At 41.3% G+C, this 27,465-nt stretch overlaps 1 protein-coding gene across 2 annotated transcripts in view; it reads left to right on the plus strand.

Annotated features, from left to right (window-relative positions):
* CNTNAP5 (contactin associated protein family member 5) overlaps positions 1–27,465 on the plus strand; it is a 984,962-nt gene that overhangs the window by 454,164 nt on the left and 503,333 nt on the right. For both annotated transcript variants that reach the window (XM_061135035.1, XM_061135036.1), the window contains exons 5-6: positions 12,970–13,173; positions 22,579–22,763. In XM_061135035.1, the coding sequence (XP_060991018.1) occupies positions 12,970–13,173; positions 22,579–22,763 (389 nt within the window). The remainder of the gene's footprint in view (positions 1–12,969; positions 13,174–22,578; positions 22,764–27,465) is intronic.

The following is a 27,465-nucleotide window of genomic DNA, read 5'->3' on the forward strand; positions in this document are numbered from 1 at the left end:
ATTTGCAGCTGCTGCTTTTGTGACTATAGATATACACGGTGGCCTGCCTCAGGGAACCCTGCCCGGACTCACCCTTAAGCAAAAAGAGAAAGAAAAGAAAGTGAAGTTGCTCAATTAATGTTAATACTTAGATCGGTCACTTAGTGCAACAGTGGGTTCCCACGCAAAGGTCAAGGTCTTTCTTCCTATAGTTTGTTTTACCTTTACTCCTTGTTGAAATGGTCACTGGAGGAATCTACTGTGATTCCCTCTCTGGCCTCCTGGCATTAAGCTCTGTAGCCCGTGCCCAGATAGTATCATTAACAAAGAGTGTTTAATTTCCCAAGCATAAAAACATGATGCATCTTCAATTTTAGACAAAATGACTAGTTGCAGGTGGGGGGATGGTGTCTCTCCAATTTTGACAGTCTCATATAATATTTGATATTAATATTTAAATGTCTCATTATGAGAACACTTTTTCAGTTTGCAGTTGTGTTGTTACCAAGCCCGAGTTGCTGTGCTCGATGCACAGTGAAACCAAATAATACCCAAAAATCCGAGTTTGGAGAAGAGAATGTTTTATTGCAGGACCACAAGGAGAATGGAGGCTCAAGCACAGAAAAAAAATCTCTGAACTCCCCAAAGGGTTTCAGTAAAGCCTTTTTAAAGGCAAGATGAGGGACAGGTGTGGTTAGTTGTGGCAAACTTCCTGGCACAGGAATTCTTTATTCTTGCAGCTGTTCACTTAAGTCAGGTCATAATGCTCCTGTAACTTTCTTTCTCTATATGAATCAAAAAATATTATACCATTAAAGGTCAGATCCTTGAGAATGGGCTATCCTATATATTTCAGGCTATATGCAACATTTTTAGCTTGAAGCAGAATCAACAGAATACAAAGATTAAAAGAAATAAACCTAGTATGGGATCAGATGTGTTCTTCCCTGTTATGTGTTGTGGTTGAGGACCACTGGTGATCATGTGAAGCAACAGAAGCAGCCCACAAGTGAATTATGCTCTTTTCACAAGGGTTCTCTGTGCAATAGCAGCCTTTGCTTTGATCCTTCCTTCTGTGAACTTGTGAATAGGATTTATGGAGCCTTATCACTCTGCTTAAACCTTCTGTCAACCTGTCTGCCTTGGGGTGACCATATGTCCCAGTCCATTCCATATGATTCTAGTCCATGCTGGTCACCTCAGTTTTGTTATCTGTTGCCCTGTTCACTCCCCCTCTTTGTTATTAAAAACGTGTAGGGACTATAATTATGCTTCCCGTTTTATTGTGTCCTCTACCACCAGAGTGATTCATTTGCCTTGTCAGTGTTACTGTGTCTGATTGCTGAGTGGGGCAGTTCATGTGGCAATGATTTTGCATCTCACAGTTTAGCACAGACACCAAAGATAATAAAGAACACGCCCAGTGATTGCCAGTGTACTTAAGAATAAACAAATGAAAGTATTTCTATTACTTTGGAAGTTCCCTAAAATAAATACATTATTTCAGTTTAGTCTTGTAGTTGGCTTCCCTGCTGGCTCAGATGGTAAAGAATCCACCGGCAATGCAGAAAACCTAGGTTTGATCCCTGGGTTGGGAAGATCCCCTCAAGGAGGGTGTGGCAACCTTCTCCAGTATTCCTGCCAGGAGAATCCCTATTGACAGAGGAGCCTGGTGGGTTACAGTCCATGGGGTCACAAAGAGCTGGACACGACTGAGTGACTAAGCACAGCATTATTAGTGAAGAGCTCAGAGGAAGTGCAAATTTTAGGTATGCTGAGTGTTACTGAGTCCAGAGCTATGGTGTTGGAGAAGACTCTTGAGAGTCCCTTGGACTGCAAGGAGATCCAACCAGTCCATCCTCAAGGAGATCCGTCCTGGGTGTTCATTGGAAGGACTGATGCTGAAGCTGAAACTCCAATACTTTGGCTGCCTCATGCGAAGAGTTGACTCATTGGAAAAGACCCTGATGCTGGGAGGGATTGGGGGCAGGAGGATAAGGGGACGACAGAGGATGAGATGGCTGGATGGCATCACCGACTCCATGGACATGAGTTTGGGTGGACTCCGGGAGTTGGTGATGGACAAGGAGGCCTGGAGTGCTGCGACTCATGGGGTCACAAAGAGTCGGACACGACTGAGCGACTGAACTGAACTGAGTCCAAGCTCTTACTGCTCTCTGCATCATAGGCCAGTATATTGAGAGATGAGCAACGGGGCAAAGTATAGAACCTTTATTCAGAAAGTCAGCAGATACAGAAGATGGGGGACTGGTACCCCAAAGAATCATCTTGCCCGGGTTTGGGTGCTAGTTTCATCTATGACAAAGAGCAGGAGGTCAGGAGGTATCATAAAAATGTAATAAGTTGTTGCAAATATTGTCTGGTTCCAGCCAGATTCCAGAGTGGATGTGTTAATTTCTTCCCTCCTGCAGCCATTCACTGGTGGGCTGGTCAGAGTATGAGCTTAAACAAAGGAACTTTAGTTTAAGCTCAGCTGTGGGAGGCAGAGTTCCCAGAGATGTGCACTTTAAGCTATAGGCAACATTCCTTTGGTGATTAGCTTGTAGCAAGAACAATATAGAATTCGAAGTTTAAAGTAAAAGAAATATCCAATATGGAGTCAAATTTGTTCTTCCTTATTCCAAGAACTGTCTACAAGTGTAAGATAGCCAAAACGCATTTTAAGAAGGCAAGTATGACTGTCAGTCTATCCGCTAAAGTTAGGATTGGAATTTAAAGTTTCTATGTTGTTTTTGTACTATGACTTTTTTTATGTTGTCTTCTTAGGACCTATTCTGTTTGTTTGTTTGTTTTTTTCCCAAACTACTCTCATGCACAGACACATCAGAAATTCTGTAAGAAAAGCTATTCTTGGGAATTGTCACAGTCAGTTTTGGAAACTTACACTGTTTTCACAGTTCATCTGAGGTTATCATGGGCTTCTGATAAGGCCTGGAAAAGTCACAGAGTTGGTGGAGGTTCTCTGTAAATGTGAGTTGGCTGTGGAAATCTCTGTGGTCTGTAGATTGCTAACCAAAGCCCTCGAGTATTCAGTGCAAGTGTATGTTCTGAATAATAATCACTCTTCTTATATAACGTATCATGAGATAAGGCTTCAAACTGTAATTGTGTTGAAAATCATGGTTACTGCAAACAGCCCCGGAGTCTGAGAGGCACTGATTTTCTCAGGATGAATCAATGGTTTCGCTTGTCAACTTTGAGGTCCAGCTTTCCTTCTTGTAAGAAAATAGATTCCATGTCACAAGCCCACAGGAGAACCCTTCTCAGCTCACTTGAGGATTCAAGCTCGGAATCTTATTCAGTGGAATCCTTTTTTTAGCTGGTTTGTTGACAAGCTACCAAAGTCCATCAAACATGCCAGAATATGCCTCCAGAACTCTGCCTTTCTCTGACAACAAGCTATGACAGCCGGGTCAGCAATTATGGTCTCAGTGGGAAGTCTGCCAGACACTGGCATTTCTCAGCACTGCTGCAATGGAGGGGAGTTAATGTGGATTTATCTTGACCTAAAAGGAGAGGTTTGTGAGCTGGAGAAGCTGCCCTTATCCTAAAGACTCCTCAGATTCACAATCGACCTAACCTTAATATTCTAGCAAAATCTGCCAGTGTATGGCCATCTTATCAAACCACAAATTGAGTTCATTTTAATGAGATTCTAAAAATCGATTTTCAGGATGATGGAGAATGGTCCACTGCAGGAAGCAAATATCTAACAGCTGTGTTCTGGTTGGCATTGTAGGTAAAAAGGAACTCTGATGAGTGGTCATTATGTATTAAGGGCAAGAAAAAAGGAAAAAAGAACATTCAAAAGACCACATTAGGGCTTTGTCAGCTTGGCAGGAGACCGTGAACTTGGGTAATTCCACCGAGAGGGAGAGGTTTAGGCAGTTAGGACTGGAATGTGTACGGGCCAAATAAGTAATATGGAAGAACTTTCTAAAATCCAGAGCATTCTTTCTAAAAGTCCAACTGGCCATGCATGCTCCTTACTTTTAATGCTTTAACCGTTACTTCTCCATTGATCTCAGGGTCCCATTAAAACCCATTATTTTATCATTAATAGGATCCTCCATTTAAAACCCCTGACTCTCTTCCCAGCCTCTTGCATCCCTACTCTCCTAGCTTTCTTATAGCACAGAGGGTCTCAAACTTCAGTGAGCATCAGACTCACCTAGAGGGCTTGAAAACATGCAAATGTCTGGGTCCTAAGCCCAGAGTCTGTAATTCCATAAGTCTGCAGTGATATCCTAAATCCTGTACTTCTAACAAGCTCCCTGGGACCAGGACTACTGGTGCAGTAGTCCTCTGGAATGATTGGTCCAGCAAGGTGGAATCCTTGTGGATCTGAGATCTGACCGTCTGAAACGGTTGGCAATGACCTTTACACACACTTCACCTGCCTAACTTCTATGCATCCCTCAGGACTAGGGAGGAGTATTATCTCCCACTGGAGAGGGTTGAACATCACTCCTTTAGACTCCTTCAGCACCCAGTGCTATCACCTTCCCAGGAATGTGTAATCTTGTAGCACTGCCTCCAGCAAGGCTTTGAGATTAGGGACCGCTGTTGAGTTCATCACTATCCACCTGTGCTGAACACGGACCTCGCCATGTGGAGGGGTCTCAATAAAGGCTCAAATACGAGAGTGTCTGGGTGAAGTGAGACCCCCAAATCACCCCGAGTAGGAGGCTCGAGCTTGGTGGCGGTGATGAGGGTGGGGAGGACATTGCATATTTACCCTTAAAACGCCAAGAACTGCTGCTCCAATGGAACTTGGTCTGTGAGTAAAGGAGCAAAGGCGAAAAGAGCAGAGGCTGTGAGGAAATTAACACCAACCTGTAAGGAAAGGAGAGCTCCCCCCATCTTTCCTTAAATGGGCATCTTCCTCTTATGCACTCACTCACACATACACTCCGCAGGCACGCCTGATGGTCCCTGGACCCGAGTCTCGCAGTCTCCCTGCCCACGAGGTGCTTCTTGTCATACTCTTCACACCGACATCCCATTTCCTTTTTTTTTTCAGTTTCTTTTTTAATTTTTTCCATTTATTTTTATTAGTTGGGGGCTAATTACTTTACAATATTGTAGTGGTTTTTGCCATACATTGACATGAATCAGCCATGGATTTGCATGTGTTCCGCTTCCCGACCCCTCCTCCCGCCTCCCTCCCCATCCCATCCCTCTGGGTCTTCCCAGTGCACCAGCCCTGAGCACTTGTCTCATGCATCCAACCTGGGCTGGTGATCTGTTTCACCCTTGATAGTATACTTGTTTCAATGCTTTTCTCCCATTTTCTAATGAGGAACCATTTAGGGCTTCCATGTCAGACAACTCATTACTGCGTGTGTGCCTTGCGGCAGGGTATGTAATCTTCCCAAGCTTTGGCTTCTCCTTTTTACAAATGGGGAAAAATACGAACCTCCCAAGGCTGTTAAGAAGAACATTAAATTAGGCAAAATATGCTAATTAGTTTCTTTTGCCCCTGGAGAATGGATTGCTTAATCCAAATGAAGAAATCCGTACGAGTGGCTTAGACAAGCTGTGATAGAGAATGCAGAGGATATATTTAGTTTTGTCAGTTATTTTCTCAGAGCTCTTAAAACTATGCTCTGAGGTGATCACACACTTCTTCATCTGCCAGTAGGATCCTTCTCTAACCTTTATGCATCTTTCAACGCTTTCTTCATTTTTTCCTGTTTTTTTTTTTCCATATTGTTAAAGAGCATCTTGCTTCAAGATATGTGCAAAACATGAAGATATAGATCTTCACAACCAGACCTCCTGCTGCAAATTAACACCGAAGGGGAACATTCGGGCAGGTGGTCACCATAGTGTCTGTTCAGGAAAGTCCAGTGTGTGATAGAACTGCTTTTCTTAAGCGCAACACTGTAAAAAGATGGGTCCTTTTTGTTAATATGTTGAATCCGTGGTAGCCAAGTGAACTTGGGGATCTGAATGCTTAACATTCCTGTGTCTGGAGGAATTACTAACTTTCCAGTGGGAGAACTCTCTAATCCTTCTTAAACACATTTTTTTTAAATGCGATTTCTCCATCTGTGACATGGCTGGTGCATTTGCATGTGACTTGAATAGCATTGCAAAGGCTCAGGGTATTTCAAAGGTCTGAGTTCCCTGGGACTGGCGATGTGTTCCTCTCATTGGCCTTCAGTGGTGCTAAGAGAAAACCTGTCACACTTCTGAGATCTCTAACAGCGGCCTCTCGTCTTTGTTATCAAGAGCATCTGTGAGGAACTCAGGAATCCTGACTGAGTGCGTCCAGAGAAACAAAGTCTTTGCGTGTGAACGGGTAGCCTGGCTCTTGTAGGATGGGGTCAGGCCCCAGGAGAGGAAGTCAGGGGACAACTGACCGCATTGCCCTCAGGCATAGGTACTGCAGTAGGTCCCTAAATCAGTTCCCATGTAATTAATGAGGTGATCTATACACATCTGAACCCTCTTCCCAAGGGATTGACTGTCCTCCTGGAGAGCTGTAGAGTAAACACATCTGGAAACAAAAGTGTCAAAGTCTGGTTGGGAGGTGAATTATCAAAGAGAGAGGAATCCAACCAACCCAAAGGGACTTAGGCTTACTCTGAGTGTGCTGAGAGCCTTGTCAATTTATGACAAGACCCACTGCGGTATTGTAAAGTGATTAGCCTCCAACTAATAAAAATAAATGAAGGAAAATAAAAATAAAAATAATGTGTTCCTCTTAGTGTTACTGAACACAGGTTCAAGTGCCTAATGCACAGTGAGGCCAAACACACTGAAATGACGAAGTCTGGAGCAGGGAAAGATGTGTTTCAGGGACATGCAAGGAGATGGGTGGCTTGTGCCCAGAAACCTCCCAATTCCATGAAACGTTGAAGTAAAGCATTTTAAAAGGCGAGGTGAGGGAGAGGTGGGGTTTGTTGTTGCAAACTTTGTCAGATCCTTGTTCTCGAAGCTGTCCAGTTGGTCAGGTCAAGATGTTCCTTTAAATCTCCAACAAGACAAACGTTATTCTCTGTCCTACAACTCTTTATCTCTGTATGAATGGAAAGACGTTATACCCTTAAAGGCCTGGGTCTTAAAAATGGGCTATGCTGGATATGTCAGGCTATAGGCAAGATTCTTAAAAGCACTAGAATGCAAAGGTAAAAGAAGCAAATCTAACAGGGAGTCAGATTTGTTCTTCCCCATTACAATAGGTGGCTGATAGGATGAAATAAATTTAAGCACAAAAATCATTTAGAGCACTACAGGACTCAGTGTGTGTTCTATACACGTTCCTATGTCCTTCAATACAGACATATCACATATGTCTATAATGTGATATAATGTCTATATGTGAGGTAATGCATATCACACACACACACACACGGACTTGGAGTAGGGTGAGGGTAGTGCAGAGAAGTAGTGGATGAGGGGAGAGGAGGAGAGAGACAGGTAGAATTCGCACAAAGGGGGTTTACTGAAGGGCTTTAGCAAAGGGGATGGGAACATGACAGAATGGTTCTGAGGGAGGTTGCAGAGGTTGAGTCCAGCAGGGCAGTTTTAAGGCTATTGTGAGAATATGGATAGTGATGAAGGCTTGGACAAATGTCTGCTCAATGCAGTGTGAGGCACACTAAACTCCACTCTCAGATTTCCTTCATACCACGCTCCTCACACCGTTGTCACATCATGCTTCAGGTCTTTACCATTCATTGCATCAATGGTTTGGGATTAATGATGGAATTAAGAAGTGAAATATTGAGTGACTCTTCATTTCCAGGAATGATTTCTGTAATTCTTGTAGAGGCTTTTAGAGTAAGGTTCTCTTAGCTCTATTGTAAAGATAGGACCTTGAAGCTTAGAGAAGTCAAGAAAGTTGTCTGAAGTCCCCCAACTAGTAAATAGCAAAACCAGATTTGAAACCTAGGTCTATGAGACTTCAACAATATTTTCTTATTTTCCTGACTTATTGATCAATTCAGTTTCCTTAAGATCTCATGGCAACATGAAGATATATTTTCTTAGAAGTAACCTATGTCATCACCACTTATAGCATTGATAAGGTCCCTAGATTAGCTAGACATGTGAGGGACTGCATTGCAGATCATGAATGCTGGGATGGATTGGGAAAGAGGAGATAGTGCCATGGAGTGGAGAAAGGAAGAGTCTTCTCCCCTCAGCAATATTACTACCATCATTGTTGGGCCCCCTTCCAAGCTGTTTTGGCCTCCAGGCAACAAGACATGGTGTGATGGCTGGGAAGCAGGGATAAGGGGTGGGGAAGGGCAGTACCTCCTTCCTTCTGGTTGTTCCTGGAATCTTAATAAACCACTTGAGCATGTCTTCTTGAAAATTTTCCAAATTTCTCTGAGATGACTTGATCAAGGTGTGTCTTTTCAAAAGTAACTCAGATTGCATGCTTATTCATGTCAGAAATCACCCCACTCTCACAGTCATCTACAATGTTTGAACTTTGTACTGTTCCCATAGCAGGGGGCGTGCCCTTCTGTTTTAGCTCACGACGTCCGTATTACTGTCATGGCCCAGCAGTGTATGTGCCGTGTCCCCTCACTCAGCACTAGACTCCTAAGGACCCAGTTCCTAATCCAGACTCTGGTGCAGAGCCCGGGGGAGGCTTCGGAACAGAGCAGGAAGACACAGCTGCAGGCCTGCACACAAAGAGTTTCAAGGCGAATTTAAAGTGTGGCCGAACAGGAAACGGGGCCAGCTTGCGTCCCCTGGGCAGTAAACCACTGAATCAAGAAAGTGAAAAGCGTTATTGTAGGGGAGATCGTGGGGTGTCAGCCTCAAGAGTAGACCGGGGAGGAAAGCGAGGTCCTCCACGTATCTGAAACACTGTTAATGCCCCTAATCCCTCTCAAGGATTTAACACAAGTGACATGCCAGACATGAAGGCGTCCCTTGGTATGCATTATCACTTTATATGGATAAGCACATCTGATGCTCACAGCAGTCTTCCCTGAAGGATGCAGTTACCCCATTTTATAGATGAGGATATCAAGTCTTCAAGATACAGAGCTGCCAACATGACCCAGTTAAGCTACAGACCTCACAGTTTAACATCCACACTCTTATCTACATTATGGTCTTCATTATTCTATGACTGATACCAGCTTGCTGTCTGTAGTCTCCACTTGGTTTTGGTAAAGACTGATTTCAGAGGACAGAGGTAGACGCATTGATGGGGTGATGGGGGAGAGGGTCTGAGAAAGTTTGGGATTGGTGAAAATCCCTCTGTCTCTGGACTATTTCATTTTTGGGCCTCAGGTGTATTAGCAACCTTGGTTAGAACCACTTTATTCCAAAGGAATAAATTATGAAATTGTATTTTAAAATTAATTACCAGAAAAGTATGATTTTATTTTTACTTTCATTTCAAAACTTCAGCTTTCCAAAGGATATTTCTAGCTCCTTGGTCAAAAAAGAAAAACAAACAATTTATCACTGTGTATGTTCAAGGTGAGGATTTTAATTGCTTGGTGAATAATTTTAAAAAATTGAGTTTTCTCAAGTAGTTAATTTCAAATAAGAATAATTTTATCCCCTTCATACACCCATTCACCACCATCCCACCCACATAAGATGGTATATAATGGATCTGTTTTAAACTGTAATTAAATATCCTTAACATTCTCCTATTACAAAAGTAATAAAATATTTTTTGTAAAAGTTTTTATGATGAAAGAATAGAAAAATAATACAAAAATACCTATAACAACACCTCCAAAGAATCACAATTAATTATTTTAAAGGCTACTTTTAGAGCAGTTTACATTCACAGCAGAATTAAACGAAGTACAGAGGAAGGTATAGAGCCTTCCAGCATACCCCTGGCTCTCCCAAACTCAAGTCCCCACCCCCATCACCATGTCCCTGTCAGAGTGGTACGTTTATCACAGCTGATGAGCCTACACTGACAAACGACAATCACCCAGCGTCCACATTTTGCATCATGGTTCTGAAGAGGAACATTTAAAAGCTTTCACCCAGCTAGAAATAACCTCGTGCTCATTCTGCTTCTGTAACTCAGCTAGCTCCTTGCAAAGTCACATGGGAAAGCCCATACTATACAGAGCCTAATCCTCACCCTCTAGCAAGCTTCCCTGATTTAAAGACCTGATGGGATGACTTGTCCATGGAAGGACATTGGCCTGCTCCTGAAGGATTATATTGGATTTGTGGGACTAACGCATATTCAATTTTACCAGCCAACTGGTGGGGGGCATGGTATTGGAGACTATCCGTCCCTCCCTTTTCCTACTTCCCGTAGACCAAGGTGAATCGTTGGGAGTCCCAGTTTATAAAGACAGAGGCCCTACCAAAAAGCTCAGGTCTCTACAGATTGGAGACTGGAAAGATGACAATGGCCTCCTGAATGCATTCCCAATAATACCGGCCAGCCACAAGGGCAGAAGGTGGGTCCTGGGGCTACTGAGCTGAAACGTACATCACTCACCCTTGTCAATTACCCAGCCTTTGTAATCCTGCTTAGCCATGTTTGTGTAAAGGTCAGGCATCCCCCTACTGTGTCCTCACCGCTGTGTCCATGTGCACGAGACCCCTGCTTTGAACTAGCCTATTAACAGTCAGCACTGTCCACTAAAGTCTGGTGTCCCACGCTGTCTATAAAAATTCTCTAACTCCTTTGTTCTGGGCTCAGAGCTGGAAGTGTTAACTCCTCTGGGCCCACTGGAGTAATGAGCCTGCTTTCTCCAACTCTCCGAGTTTCCTGATGGTCCGACTTCTGCAACAGTTCATTGTTGGTGTTGTACATTCTGTAAGTTTAGAGTAGCATATAATAGCATGCATCTTATCATTTCAGTATCAGTATTTTCACTGTCCTAGAAATCCTCTGTGCTCTGCCAGTTCATCTTTCCTCTGATCAACCCCAGGCCTCTACTGGTCTTTTTCCTGTCCCATAGATTTGCTTTTCCTAGAATGTCATGCAGCTGGACTCATAGAGTAGCATTTTCAGATTGACATCTTTTCATTAAGTAATATGCATTTAAGGATTTTGTTTGTTTCTTTCTTTTCATGGCTTGACAGTTCATTTCTTTTCAGTGCTGTGCAATATTCCATTGTCTCAATGTACCACAGTTTGGTTATCCATTCACCTGGTGAAGTGTATTTTGCTTGTTTATAAGATTTGGCAATCATAAGTGAAGCTTCTCTAAACATCTGTGTGCAGGTGTTTGTGTGGACACAAGTTTTCAACTCTTTTAAGTAAATACCACAGAGTTAGATTGCTAGATGGTATAGGTAGGGTGCATTAGTTTTGGAATAAACTGCCCAGCTGCCTTCCACAGTGGCTGCACCATTCTGCGTCCCCACTCTCAATGAAGGAGACGGCCTATTGCTCCACGCCCTCCTCCTCAGCCTTTGGTGGTGTTGGCGTTCCAGGGTTAGGCCATTCTAATAGGTGTACAGTTAACAGTACCTCATTATTTCAATTTTCATTTCTCAGGTCACATGTGATGTGGAGCATCTTTTCAGATGCTTATTTTCCATCTTTACATATTCTTTGGTGAGGTAGACTCCTCATATTTGAAAGTTGCTTAGAGAGTAGTTCTTAAAAGTTCTCATCACAAGAAAAAAATTCTGTAACTATGTATGGTGACATGTTAAATACACTTTTTGTGGTGCTGATTTTGATATATATATAAATATCTAATCATTGTGTTGTACACTTGAAGCTAATATAATGTTGTAGGTCAATTATGCATCAATAAAAAATGAAAAGAAAATTCCTATTAACTTTTTGACATATAATTTTCAGGTATGTTTATTTATATCTGAATAAACTTATCTCATAAACTTATCTCAATCATAATTACCAGGACTTCCCTTTTTGCTTTCATGATAATGAATATTCATTTTTTATATGAAAACTAAAATGGTATATATCATCGGCATAAGATAAGGCAGGCATGATAAGGATGCAAGATATTTGCCCTCTCTGTTCAAATAGTAAATCTGCTTTTACTGAATATTATTTTCCAGTGAACCTAAGTTTAGTTCAGTTCAGTCGCTCAGTTGTGTCCAACTCTTTGCAACCCCATGGACTGCAGCATGCCAGGCTTCCCTGTCCATCACCAACTCCCGGAGCTTGCTCAGACACATGACCATCAAGTCAGTGATGGCATCCATCTCATCCTCTGTCATCTCCTTCTCCTCCTGCCTTCAATGTTTCCCAGCATCAGGGTCTTTTCCAATGTATTAGTTCTTCTTTGGCCACATCAGGTGGCCAAAGTATTGGAGTTTCAGTTACAGCATCAGTCCTTTCAATGAATATTCAGGACTGATTTCCTTTAGGATGGGCTAGTTTGTTCTCCTTGCAGTCCAAGGGACTCTCAAGAGTCTTCTCCAAAACCACAGTTCAAAAGCATCAATTCTTCAATGCTCAGCTTTCTTTATAGTCCAACTCTCACATCCATACATGACTACTGGAAACCATAAACCTAAAAGAAACTTAAGGGACCTAAAGTAAAAACTCAGATTCCTTCTCAACACAGGTCTAGGGAAACTGTACTGTTCAGTCAGGGTTGAAACAGTGAACTATATTTTTCATCTCTGACCTTGAGCTGGAGAGGAAGGGAGAAAATGACTCCAACTATCAGAAGCAAGTTAATAAGGAGGGTAAATCATGAGAGACTATTACAACCAGGCATCTGACACAATAGAGCCTGACTTGTATTTGCATCTTGTCCCCTTAAGCAAAAGCTGACTATCACTAATGAGAGGTTTTACTTCTAGGCTGATGATCAGTTCACTCTGAGTGTGTGATGGTTGCTTGCAAATGTATATTTCCCCTGAGTCTAGTTACACTGGGTCTGGTCTATATGGTTCCCCTGAGTCAGTACCCTATAGATGTCAGGAACATTTCAGTTAGTTGAACAACAGCTAAGACAGGAAAGAGGGGGAACATTCTGAGGATGTGCACTGATTTCCCTTCCTCTCTCTCTTTGTGCCTAGAATCCGACGTTGCTGACTTTGATGGCCGAAGCTCCCTGCTCTACAGGTTCAATCAGAAGCTGATGAGTACTCTCAAAGATGTGATTTCCCTGAAGTTCAAGAGCATGCAAGGAGATGGGGTCCTCTTCCATGGAGAAGGACAACGGGGAGACCACATCACCCTGGAGCTCCAGAGAGGGAGGCTCGCCCTGCACCTCAACTTGGGTAGGTCAAGCTTTGCCCCGTCCCTGGCCATGCTGGGCTGCAGGGAACTCCTTCTGAAGCAGGTTATCCTCCTAGTGTATCAGCTAGACGTTGCTGTGTCACCATTGAAGCGATGTATTTTCCTTATCCAAACTGGAGAAGAAAAATCCGTGTTTTTAAATGTTTAAGCCATAAATAGCATGCTTTAAACAAGGTAACTTTGGTAGGTATGGAGAGATACAGGTTAATTTAAGTAACAAACTTTAGCTTGAGAAAGTTTGAACACACACACAGCACATATATTATAATATAATAAGGCTTGCTCACCATAGATTATACCCTTATGAAAGTTAAGTTCCTGGGGGAAAATGGAGAAGGTACATTTTAATTTTTGTTTGTTTCATGAGGGAACAAGGGGTCATGTGCGTGGCATCTAAGTTTCTGGGCCTTCTCATGTCTTATTAAAGGAAACTCCGTTTTGTCTTTTGTTTCTTTCAAGTGTCCAGGCTGTGCTAGGGTGAGTCCTATATTTGCCAAATGCCAGCAAATTTAGCACAGAACGCCCTCCTACTTTCTATATGTTTAGGACTCAGGCCTCCTGCGGTGGGTTGGCATGCATCGTTCCTGCCTCATTACTGCCAGGTCTGTATTTCTTGGTAGTCAACTAAGAGACGGTCAGCCTCCTTTGTGTGAAAGGTGCTTTGTAAGGAAGCATGGTCCAAGTGCAGAAGGCAGGGAGTAGAACTCCCAGATTCGCAAAGGCAAACCAAGAGGCTCTACTGCAGAGAAGGGACCAGGAGAAAAGTGTTAGGGAGATGAAAAAGGAAGAGGCCACTTTCTGTAAGCATGAGTTTCTGCCTCCCATTGCACATTTATTAGTGTTAGGGGAAGGGGTGGAGAGTATACTTGTGGAAGATAATTATCACCGATTGCCGAGTATTTCTGATCAAATAGTAAAGAAAGAAAGTCACAGCAGAATTCAGTTTGTAGGCTTAAGTTGAAAGCCTAGAAATATCACAGATAAAATTTTTTCTTTCAATAATTATTTTTAATAATAAGTTTTTTACTAATTAGCATAAGAATGCAGATTATTGTGAACTCATCCCCAAAACCAAGCAAAGGAGATATTTGTTCTGAGCATCTCCTTAGCCTCCATGTTGGACATTGGCAGTGCTAGCAAGGAGAACCTCAAGATCCCAAGTTTAGTTCATTAAATTGATTTCTAATGCATTAAATAAATACACAGCAAAGGCATCTTTAGGGTCTCACCAAGAGGAGAGCTAAAGAGGATTCGCTAGTAGCCTAATCAGTTTTGTCCACATACCTAAAGAAATTTATCAGTGAAGTCTATGAAAGATGGGCACATTTAGCAGAAACATATCAGTCGATTAACTGGTGTTCAATTTTCATGAAAGGAGAATGGATGGGGTGACTTCCTCCCTAACACCCAGTGACGAGTCGTTCACAGAGCATTGCGGGTAGTGGATAAAGTTATTGCCATTTCCCCCGAAACTCTGCCCCAACAAGCATAACGCAGTGAGTTACAGCAGTTTCGGTCATGGTGAGCAGGAGGGAGAGGAAAAGGTGTGATCGTGTGACAGATTTTACCTGCAGGCAGGGGCCAGCTATTTATTTTGGGGGAAAGTTCATAACTTCCAAGCCTCAATTTACTTACTTCTAACCTGGGATATTATTAATAACTATCTAGCAGGGCATGAATGTGAAAATTAAAAATATTCAAAATGAATTTTCTGTGATCCAATCTTCCATGCTCAGGCATGTACATCTCTTTGTGGCCTCACGGGCTATAGCCTGCCAGGCTTCTCTGCCCCTGGAATTTTCCAGGCAAGAATACTGGAGTGGGGTGCCATTTCCTACTTTAGGGGCTCTTCTCGACCTAGGGATAGAGCTTTCATCTCTTACGTCTCCTGCATTGGCAGGTGGATTCTTAACCACTAATGCCACCTGAGAATTTTCTGTGTCAGTAAATAAACAGTGAAACTCCTCATATTACTCATTATTTAACTTACAGTATCTGAATGTCCCACATCCTGTAGTTTGCTGGTCTTTCTGGAAAGAAGTGGGTCGATTAAGATGAAGAAGACCCTCTCCTGCTGTGATATAAAGAAGACAGAACAATTCTCTTTCCAGATTTCCAACCAGCCCAATCCCTAACTGTGTTGGTGATAAGGGGAAATCTCATGTAGTGAATTATTCGGTAGTGAAAATATGTTTAGTCTGTATTCTACAACGTTTGGCATTTTTCTTCTGCTTTTGGATTTTATTCGTCTCCTTAAGTTTACCATGACTGAGTATTTCCTGTCCTTAGCTCCTTTAAACAGTTACACAGCATACTTATTAAATAGCACAGCTTTTTGTGTTCCTCCTCTAGAGAGACACTGACATATATTAGTATGTTAGCTCTGTATATCTCTGTCACAGCCAGCGAATCTTTGGGAGCAGTGAGTTAAGGGGAAAGGGGGAATGGTAATAGGTTTTGATTTGCCCATGAGAGAAAATCTGTAACTTAGGTGACACAAGGCAAGATGACACTTGCTCGTGGCTGGGTTCTGAAACCAGAACAGCCAGCTGCAGTGGGTGCTCCAGGCCAAGCGAGTTGTTGGGAAAAGACGTTTTCATCTCACCCCTCAGAGCCTGACGCAATGCACATTCTCTCACTGGCCTACTCACCCCAAGCCTGAGCGACTCTCCCCCCTGTGATCTCCACAGGGTGCAGTGTCCTATCCCGTCCTCAAAGCAGCCCACTAGGTACATAAGCATTAGCCCCAAATTACCTATATGGAATATTAAGCTGGAGGAATATATGTCAGCTGCTCGAATGATGCAGCTAGTGATTAGCGTAGTCACAATTAAAATCCAGTCATAGTTACTGCCTTTTAAACTTATTTTCAGATTATAAAATATATGTCAGTTTTAGAAAACATGAAGAAAAAGAATTATAAATAAGAGGAAAAAAGTCACTCAAAATTCTACAACCCTGTCATCCTTCTATTAATTTTGGTGTATTTTCCAAGTGTTTTTTCCTTAGCTATTTACATAAAAATTTTACATATTATATAAAATTAATGTTCCTTCCAAGTTGCCACACAACCTTCAAAATAGAAAGAGTTTATACTATCCATGATCAAGGTTTTTTTTTTTTTTCTTTTCTTAAAGAAATGAATCAAGACAGAGAGAGAAATGAAGAGAAAGAGGAAGAATATAAGAATTCAAGTTAATGGGCTAAAAATGGTGTTAGGCCAGGGAAGAAGGGAGTTTCTCTCTTAACAGCAGTGTTCCCTGTAGGGACAGTTCTCCAACGTATGTCCCTTTTCTAATTTGTGACTTTACAATTCAGTTTTTTAGGCTGAATGGAGTGATTCAGTACCATGGACAGCTACAGAGGAGGTCCTTTGAAGATGCATGGTGTGCTGTGGTTCCTCACAAGTGATGCTCTTTCATGATATTCTGATTCATATTATTTAGTTACCTCTGTGGCAACAGACTTGAAAGACCATTTCAATGCTGCAGTCAAACCAGGCCTTCCCCTTTGACTGTTCTCTTAGTGTACAACAATGATTTTTCTAGAGCTACTAATGGGAAAGAAATCTCTTCTCTCAGTCCAAAAGGAAGTTAATAGAGATTCCTCTTTCCACTCTTTGCACATCTCATTCAGATCACCTGTGGCAGTTTGCCCTCTGTAGAATTGCAACAGCAGAAACTCGTTCATGCAGGTGGTAGAATCAAAGAGCAGAGGCATCACATGGCTGGGGAATTGTGGTAAGAACTAAACAAAACATCAGTCGCACATGCAGACCATTCATCCTTACAAGAGTCCAGTGCTTTTGAACCGAGGCAGATTGTGCAATAAGGCAGTCACAGGAAAATGAGAACCCTGAAATAGCATAAACATGTGTGGAGCACGCTGTCCTTGAGGGAGCCAAGAATAGGTTCAAAGGCAAAGCCTCTGACTGCATAACCAACTCACAGAGGTATCTTGGATACCACTGAATACTCTGCACATACTCCAGGGAGTCCAGTGAATGTTTACTTTAGCTCTTTCAAATTCAAGCATTTTGACCATCTGTGATATCCAGTTGGTTGCCCTGGGTCACAGAGATCATGTAGTTGCATAACTGTGGACCCAAGCTTAGCACCCTCTCCAATTCAAACACAAGGTCCTGACATTAATCATTAAAATGCTACAAACTTTCATGAAACAAGTAGGCATTGAATATTAAGCAGTTGCTGTTCACGTGTTAAAATTTTGAGAATGGAGAGACCGGGGTGGGATAGAGGAGTCCAGAAAGTCTTCTTGGATCCAACTTCAATTAGCTGGAGATTTTATTATGAAGAGGAAAGAAAGACAGGAATTTCAGACAAAGTGTGAGTGTGGTAATTGGCACCACATTTTATGTAAATTGTGTCATTCATGTACAGGAGTCCATTGAGGAAGTACATTAAGCTAAGCAACGGGAGTTAAAAGTTTGAATTCACCAGTTCTGATTTTCAAGGAGGTCCCAGCCTGGTAAAACAATTATTGTGATTGACTTTCTAACTTTGTAGTATTAACCAAAAATAGATAGCTATGTATCATCGACTCATTGGAAAAGACCCTGATGCTGGGAGGGATTGGGGGCAGGAGGAGAAAGAGACGACAGAGGATGAGATGGTTGATGGCATCACCGACTCGACACACATGGGTTTGGGTGAACTCCGGGAGTTGGTGATGGACAGGGTGGCCTGGCATGCTGCGATTCATGGGGTCACAAAGAGCTGGACATGACTGAGCGACTGAACTGAACTGACTTATCATCGAAACCATATTTTTTAAGATAACGAAGTCACAAAAGATAGATGTAACTTAGGAGTCAGATTGAGCAATGACCCCTATATCTAGAGAGTGTTTTATTGAATAAAATTTAGAAAAATTTTTTTAAGAACTAAGGACATGAATTACATTTCTTTAGTGATACACAAGGATTTGCTCTGATTTGAGGGTCAAGTTCACTGTAATCACATGGCTTCCTGTTAGTTTTTATTTTCTTCAGAAGACTTCATTTGAGTACTTGAGAACATTCATCAGCCCTGAATTTTGCTAAATAGGGGTCTGTATAATCCTGGATAAACTAGAGAGGTGAAATTTGCCTTCCCTGTCTGCATCATGTCCTTCCCTCTTTGGGTTGCTGCATTTTCCTTTTCCACAACTCTCTGCTTCCCGATCCGTCAAATCCCTTTCCTGGTATTATTACTAAGCTATACAAACTCACTCGTGTGTATGGTGGAAGGCAGATGGCCGGAACATAAGGAATGAAGGTATCAATTTTTCCAATAGGAGTAAGTAGTAAGAATATTTAGCTTTGGAGTCATAGCTCTGTGTGTAACCTTAATTCTTTGTGACCTTGGGTAGATCCTGTGGCTTCATTGAGGTGAAGCTTTTTGTAAGGCTGTGTTCAGGAATAACAAGAACAACCTATGTAAAATGCTTATCTCTCTTTAATAGAAAAGGAACTTAAAAATACAAGCGAATACCAACATTGATGGTCTGAACAACTAAATGTGAGAAAGTTAATCCTAAAGATCAGGTGGATGCAGGCACTGGGGACCTCCATGTGAATGGCCCTCTATCTCATCAACAACAAAATCTTTCCAAGAGTGACTTTTTGTTGAAATACAATCTTAAAAAAGTTTATATTCCCATTTGCTCAAGTTATATGAAGTCTGCAGATTGTGAAAAATAAAGTGCCATCCATATTTAAACTGTTAAGACCAAGCAAGGTGATACACTCAAAGGAGATTTTGAAGTGAAAACACAACAATAAACATGCTAAGGATCCAGAAAAAGGCTAGTTCCAAGGGTGAAGAATTTGATATGCTTATCTCTAGTGTGTTAGGATGGGGTAGGGGAAGAGGAGAAGAGCAGATTAGAAATATTTTGCAGATATTTCAAACTTCCTGTAAAATTTTTCATATGCTTTAGGGTTTTGGGTAATATTTATATAGTTTCATTTTAACTATGTCAAACTACATGAAAACAAGTTTTAATTTATAAGTAAATCTTTTTTTAAATTTTTTCTCCAATGTGTTTCTGGCCTAAAAGTCACCCTCTGTGGATTTTTATCATCTTTGTGTACCCCACAATTACCCATAGGTGTTTTTATCTTGCCTTAATAAATTGGAAACTAGTTAAAACTTGTAGTTGAACCATAATTGCCACTGAGATATGACTTGAAGTATATATTACAGAATGAAGAGTTTGATAATCTTTTGAGAATGAAGATTTTTTCTTAATTTCTAATAATGAACATTTCTAGGTAAAATGGAAACGTTTCTAGGACTAACCTTTTTTCTTCCCAGTAACACCTCATATAGATATATTTTGAAACACCCTACTTGATGAATAGCAGAATTTCCTGTTCATCCAGCTGTTAAAGTGGACTGATTTCCACTCAATTTGTTTCAATACATGTATTCTTGCCTGGGAAACCCTATGGACAGAGGAACCCTGTGCACCTCCAGCCCATGGGGTTGCAAAATAGTTGGGTATGACAATGATTAAAAACAAAACAAAGATTTCGGTGTGTTAACATAAAATGATTCATGGAGAGGCTAAAATATGTTCATGTCTGCCATTTTTTAAATTAAAAACATACTTTTAATGCAGGAGATATTTAATAATTCAAACATCTGTCGTATAGTTAGCCATGCATGTCGAGGATTATGCTTTTAATGAAGTTTAGTATTGTTTCTTAATATAAAAAATATTTATGCTCTAAAATATATAAAGAAAAGAAAATGAATAAAAACTAAAATTGCAGTCAATTTGACCTCTTCATAATCAAATTCATCTTTTGAAGCAGGAATAATAGTGTAGAAAATATCAAAGTATTTAATTTTAATCCTTGTTTTTCTTTATCAAAAATCAAAATATCACTAAAACCCACACAAACAACACATAATAACAAATAAGTAGGAGGAAAAGATATGATTCCTTTACTTTTTCTTTTTGTGACTTTCATTGGTTTTACAGTTTCAAATGTTTAATGTTTTTGACATATTAGTAAATTCTTAAATGCCTTTTTAACCTTTGAAGGAAAAGGGAAGGGCATATCAAATTTAAAGTGAAGCCTCTAATATCAAATTTATTTGAGTATATTAACTTAGAACTAATAGTTTATAAGACACGGTAAGTCTCCTTCAACCAATCATTAGTCCTTGAGCATATTTTATTTTATAAATAAAAGTTGACTCGTGTGTGTGTGTGTGTGTAGGAGAGGGAGGGGGAGAGAGGCGAACACAAGTATTTTTTGTTCTGTTTTGACTGGTAGCGCTTCTCGTCCGCTTGCTGGAGCAAACCTCCTAGAAGTCATTTCTCAGTGAGTCTCTTTTGTTATGTCCACTCCAGTATCCAAATGACGTTCTAGGCCCCCACATGCCAGCAGCCTCTCACCGCCTGGAAATGCCCCCTTCTTGGGCTCTCTTCACCTATGCCCCTCATCCTCCACCCACATGACTGCCAGTTTCCCTGCCAGCCTTGCCTGCTGATCAAATCTCCATACCGCTGCCAAAACAACCTTCCTAAAATGTTAGTTTGAGCCAGTAATCCCTGACTTATTAACTTGCCAGTGGCTCCCATTTCTAAAAGGTAAAACACAAGCTGTGAATCGGCTCACACTGGCAACTGGTCCTAGGTGGTATCGGCCAGCCCACATGGTCACGGCACTCTGCTGCACGGAATCCCTCCATGGGGCTCTTCTGGACCCCTGGTCTTGGTAGCTGCTTTCCTGGTTAGGCAACAATGCTCCTTGTTCTGGCGGACTTTCAGGCCTGGCCGCTCTCTGTAATGCGACATCCACAGCTTCCTACCCTGCGTTTTCTTGGTCCCTTGCCTTAACTGCTGTTAATACAAGCAGCACCCTTCTTATCCACTCCCTTATTGCGTCTCCACGTTAAAACCTTCAGAGAGGGAAGTGTGACTTTTAACTCTTTATCTCCTGTGACAAATCAATACCATTTTATGGGTGGATGGATGGATGGAAGAAGGAAAGGAAGAGAGGGAGGAAGGAAGGAAGGGATGGAGGGAGGAGGAGGAAAAAGTAAAAGATCTAATAATGTATCTGCATAATTTGACACATTGTAAGGACTCAGAAGATGTGGAACAAATCAATGTGTCATTGAGCAAATCAATTAAAGTCAGCTATGAACTCATCAGCACTTCTTTTTCAACTGCAATCGGTTGGATACCATCCCCCCAACCCCCATAGGAAGCAGCAGTGTTATTTCGTGCAGGAAGCAGTGACTCGGGACCATAATGGAGGTGGGTGTGAGCAACCCACAGGGGAAATGGCAGCTTCTGCCCCCTGAATGCCACGCTGCGGAGCAGACTGCTGCAGCTGTTCTATAAAACACATTTTAGGAGAGACAAGAGAGACATTTAGCTCTCAGTTACTAAGGGTACTGAATACATAAAACACTGAAAAATTGGAAGGTTTACATATAAGTAAAATTAGTTGCATTGAACTGTTCATTTTGCTAAGTCTGAGCCATTCTGTAGGAAAGAAAAAGAGTAAAGCTCTAATCTTTTTGACAGAAGGATACAGGCAGGAACACCATAAAACTGGAAGCAAGATGAAGAGAAGGGGAACCAGAGGCACTTGGTTGAAAAATGTACCTCTCATGTCCTCCCAAGAGGTGTGTTCCAAACTCAGCTCAGGCTGAATCAACACATGACCCATGCCACGACCAGAGTCAAAGATCTGACTGGATCTGAATCTGAGCCCTGGCTACATCTCTGCCTAGGAATGCTTAACCTCACCAGACCTCAGCTTCATAATTTGCTAAATGCAGATAATCATTTTGCCTTAGAGCATCAAACTTGGAGATTATACAGTCTGTACTTAAATGCCCTCAATAGAGTAGGTATTTGAAAATTGCAACTAAAATGATCATTTCCTCTCCATTGCCTTTGCCTACATATTTACCTAACTCAGTGGGCCCGCTGTCTTCCCTCTACTTATCCAGCATTCACTCTTCTGCTAAAGTACAACCCAAGATTCACTTTCTTCTTTCAAGAACCAGTCAAGTGCAAAGAATATGCATTCTTACTAAATGTGATGAGTTCTATTTTCAATATTATTCATACAGCTATCCAGATCTGATTTCTCTTATTATGTAATTGCACCAGACCTAGAAACATGCTCTTTGATGTCTAAAAGGGAATGTAGATGTCAGTTGATGGAGAACTTGGTCCTGGGATCTGTGGGGGAAGTTGGTATTCCATCCCAAGCCCAGGACAGTTCTGGGTCTGTAGGGAGAGAATCATCCTTTACTTTGGATAGAGAGAGTTGGCCTCGCTTGCAGAATATTCTATTTACAGCACTGCAGGCTGCCCTGGGTACAGACGCCATCCTCTCTTCCTGTTCACAGATGACAGCAAGCCTCGTCCCAGCAGCAGCGCACCCTCGGCCACCCTGGGGAGCCTCCTGGATGACCAGCACTGGCACTCCGTCCTCCTGGAGCGAGCTGGCAAGCTCGTGAACTTCACCGTGGACAGGCACACCCAGCACTTCCGCACCAGGGGCGAGGCGGATGCCTTGGACATCGACTACGAGGTGAGCTTTCTGTCCCTGCAAACCCTTGAGCTCCTTGCTCAGGATCAGTGAGAAAATCAGTCAGCGAATGAGCAGGTGAGAAGATGTGGGGCCTTGAGCATCTTCTCACCTCCATCTAAGTCCAGGTAGCTGACCATGAAGGAGCCCGTGGAGAGAGTCTGAGCTGTGAGCCTGGAGAAAATGCCTTGGCAAATATGGTGGTGACTCAGAAACTTAAAAGGCATCATGCAGTCATTATGAAAAGTTCAGTTATATAAACTTATAATCCATCAAAGTATTTTTAAAAGGTATTAAACTCATTTATTCCTAATTAATATATCTCTCTCCATCTTTCTATATGTATTTGAGGTTATTTACTTCTGCTGTATCTGTGTGGTAGAGATACAGTCTATTTGATTGCTACAGTACCTCGCTTCCCAACTCCAAGTTGAGTGACATCTCTTTGATAGTTTGAAATTCATCATGGTGGGAATATTTATACCATAGGTTGTGGCAAGTCTGATAAATCAGGGGTTGATATATTTCTTTGTTGATTCTCTAGACCAGAGATTGGAAAAACTACATCTTGCAGGGCAAGTTTGACTTGAAGCCTGTTGCCTTCAGCCTGTCAATTGTTGTTTAAAAAATTAAGGGAAAAAAAAGCATATGTGACAGAGACTGTATGTGATTATGGATAAAAGAGTTCAGTGAAAAATCAACAAAAGCAGTCTATAAAAATCAGTTGGTTTATAGAATTTATAGTATGATTTATTGTATATTTTATTATTATTTGTAAATTCTGCACATCACTTATATCAGTAAAATAACATAATATCTGAATGCATTTGTGTGCCCACACACACAAGCATGTACAGAGGTGTGTGTGTGTGTGTGTGTGTGTGTGTGTGTATATGTGTTACACCCTGAACAGCCAAATTTTGAACATTTATCAACACCTCACTTGAAACAGGAGGTTAGTGAGAGCTAAAACATGAGAATTAGGGAAGACCCACCTGATGATGAGTCACAAGACCTATGTTATGGGGGGAAAGGAAGAGGATGACTTTTTGCAGAGCAGTGAGATGGCCAGGCTTGTGTTTTAGAGGAGTCATTCTGATTGTTTGTTTCAGGGGCCAGTCCAATTAGTATCCCCTGGAAATTTGTTAGAAGTGGAAATACCCAAGTCTCATCCAAAACTCAGGAGAGAGGGACTCAATCATTCATCTCTAGGAGACTCTGATGCACCCTAATGTCTGAGAACAACTATATTAGAGCCGTTACTCTGAAGGCAGCTCTGAAGTTACTCCATAGCCTAGATCTGTCTGTAGTGGATGGCTGCTGGACAGATGGTTGGAAACCCTGCTAGGAGACAATGTCAATCAACAGTGCATATATACTAGAACAGTGGAGGCAGAGTTAAATGACTGAAAACTTAAGAGCTGACTTTTTTTTCCCCCATCACTGTTATGAACTATAAGAAAGATGTCCTCTTTTGATCTTAATCTTTCTTTAGTATACTTTTGATAAGCTATGCTATTCATTAATTTCAAAAGAGAATTTGTCACTGTTTGACTCAGAATGCAATATATCAGGTAGGTAGTCTTTGTTTTTGTTTTTTAAGTTGCTGACAACTAGAAATCTATGACTATCAATTACTCTCCTTTGACAACATCATTTAAGTGATTGAAAACACAAAAAAATACACATAATGTTGAAATCATCTTAAAGAGGTCTTTTTTTAACTTGAAGACAACACAAAAACACAATATCAAGTTTCAGTAATTCCCCAAATACTTGACTTCTAATAGCCTGAGAGGTGATTCTAAAATTCACCCAGTTGCCTGATTTAGCATTTATTTTCAGGTCAATCTCTACTTATCCATGGTCTCCAGTGTAGAGGATCTGTATAGAATCACAGCATAGTAGCGTTAAAGTGAATGTCAGCATTTATAAGAGAAATCCAATGATGTTGCTTAATTTATTAAGTTGAAACAGATTTCTTCTAGAAATTCTTAAATTTTTTGGAACCTTGTGAGAAGTATTTCCTAGGGGAAAAAAACACCTTGAAATATTGCTGTGAGGCAACCTCTGTTTCAGATAAGCCAAACCCCTTCCAGAGGATGCAGCCAGTTTGCTCATAAGAATATAAGAGAAGACAGACTGGCCATAATGATGACACACTGGCTGCCCTGGCTCAGGAGAGTTAGGTGTTGGGGATGTCTCTCAAGCCAACTGTAGCTGTCCGGCCTTGAAGACTCCCCATCAAGGCTGGGTGGAGAGAAAGGAGCCTGTGTCGTAATCAGCAGTTCACCACTAAGTAGTTGGAAAAACCTGGAAAGTGAAAACTCTTAACTTCAGTTGCCCAGAAAAAATATGAGCATCGTTACTGCTAAATAGGATATCTGAATCTGAGGTCTATTTTTTAACTTGAAGTAATGGGTGATTTACAACTTTGTGTTACTTGCTGGTGTATAGCAATGGAACTCAGTTATAACACATTCATTTTCATATCCTTTTCTATTATGGTTTATTACAAGATATTGACTGTAATTCCAAGTGCTATACAGTAGGTCTTTGTTATTTATTTATTTTATATTTAGTGGTATATATATTAATCCCAAATTCCCAATTTATCCCTTTTCCTCCTTTCCCTACTGGTAACCATAAGTTTGTTTTCTAGGTCTGTGAGTCTGTTTCTGATTTGTAAATAAGTTCTATCGCATCATAATTTAGATTCCACGTGTAAGTGCTATCATAAGGTATTTGTCTTTGTCTTTCTAATATACCTCATTTAGTATGATAATCCCTAGGCTCATTCATGTTGCTATAAATAATATTATTTCAATCTTTTTTATGGCTGAGTAATATTCATTGCATATATGTATCACAAAATGAACATTTATGTTGCCTTCATGCCTTGGCTATTGTGAATAGTGCTGCAGTGAACACTGGGGTGAATGTATCTTTCTGAAGCATGGTTTTCTCCAGATATATTCCTAGGAAACTAAGATCATGGCATCCAGTCCCATCACTTCATGGCAAATAGATGGGAAACAATGGAAACAGTGACAGATTTTATTTTGGGGGGCTCCAAAATCACTGCAGATGCTGACTGAAGTCATGAAATTAGATGATGCTTGCTCCTTGGAAGAAAACTTATGACCAACCTAGACAGCATATTAAAAAGCAGAGACATTAGTTTCCCAACAAAGGTCCATCTAGTCAAGGCTATGGTTTTTCCAGTGGTCATGCATGGATGTGAGAGTTGGACCATAAAGAAAGCTGAGCACTGAAGTATTGATGCTTTTGAGCTGTGGTGTTGGAGAATACTCTTGAGAGTCCCTGGGACTGCAAGGAGATCCCACCAGTCCATCCTGAAGGAAATCAGTCCTGGGTGTTCATTGGAAGGACTGATGCTGAAGCTGAAACTCCAATACTTTGGCCACCTGATGTGAAGATCTGACTCATTTGAAAAGACCCTGATACTGGGAAAGATTGAGGGCAGGAGGAGAAGGGGACCACAGAGGATGAGATGGTTGGATGGCATCACCGACTCGATGGACATGAGTTTGAGTAAACTCCGGGAGTTGGTGATGGACAGGGAAGCCTGGCGTGCTGCAGTCCATGGGGTCACAAAGAGTCAGACACGACTGAGCGACTGAACTGAACTGATTCCTAGGAGTGGAACTGATGGATCACATGGTAGCTCTATTTTTAACTTTTTAAGGAACCTCCATACTGTTTTCCATCGTGGCTACATCAGTTTATGTTCCCACGACAGCACAGGAGGGTTCTCTTTTCTTCACATCCTCTCCAGTATTTGTCATCTGTAGACTTTTTGATGACAGAGAATCTAAGGTGTATGTTATAACAATGTTGTCTATTAATCAGAACCTATGTTATTTATACAACAGGATATCTGCTGTGAGGTCACATGTACACATTTGAGTCTTGCTAACACTGGTAGAAGAATGATTGAACTCAGGTCCCTGAGTTCCAGGGACCCATTGTCAGAGTAAGCCCTACTTCTCCAGAGCTGTACCCTATCAAATTCTACATCAGGGACAATTACATATTCTGCAAATCTAGGTTCCCCTTCAAAGTTTAGCATGATGTGTTAGTATTTGGGAAGAAAATATGGTCGCTTTCTTTCCTCCATCTTAGATTATGTCAAGGATAGCAATCCAGTGACACAGTGCCTTTCTGTGAAGCATCTAGTAGGGAGTTTGCCTCTGTCACTTGTATGCAGTTGTCAGATTCTCCCCTCACCTGGAAGGCACACATAGACAGGGGCCCATAGAACCTTCTGCCAAAAAAATAAGCAGAAAGAATGTAGATCCTTTACTTCTCACTGTCATCACAGCCCACATCACCCAGCCCATGGGATTTTTTCCCAAATGCTTCTGAGACAAATTATAGCAATTAATTTTACTTTCAGCCTAGAGCACAAGGGTTTAAGAAAAGAGATTTTTTTTTTTTTTAGGACCTTAGTGAGATTCCATTTCTCTGAAAGTCTGTAACCTAAGAAGTCTTTTCTTATCAAAAGTGCTTAGTGATCCTTTTCTACATAGCCACCTTAACAGTACCAAAGCCATTAAAAGCATATTTTTACATGTACTATGTATATCACAACATAAATGATGAGAAAATAATTTGAAAAAATGAAAAGAATGTATTTTAATGAGAATTCTTAGTTAAAGCTTCATTAAATCATCTAAGCACT

The sequence above is a fragment of the Dama dama genome, chromosome 33 (genome assembly GCF_033118175.1).
Source record: "Dama dama isolate Ldn47 chromosome 33, ASM3311817v1, whole genome shotgun sequence".
In the NCBI taxonomy this organism is placed as follows: domain Eukaryota; kingdom Metazoa; phylum Chordata; class Mammalia; order Artiodactyla; family Cervidae; genus Dama; species Dama dama.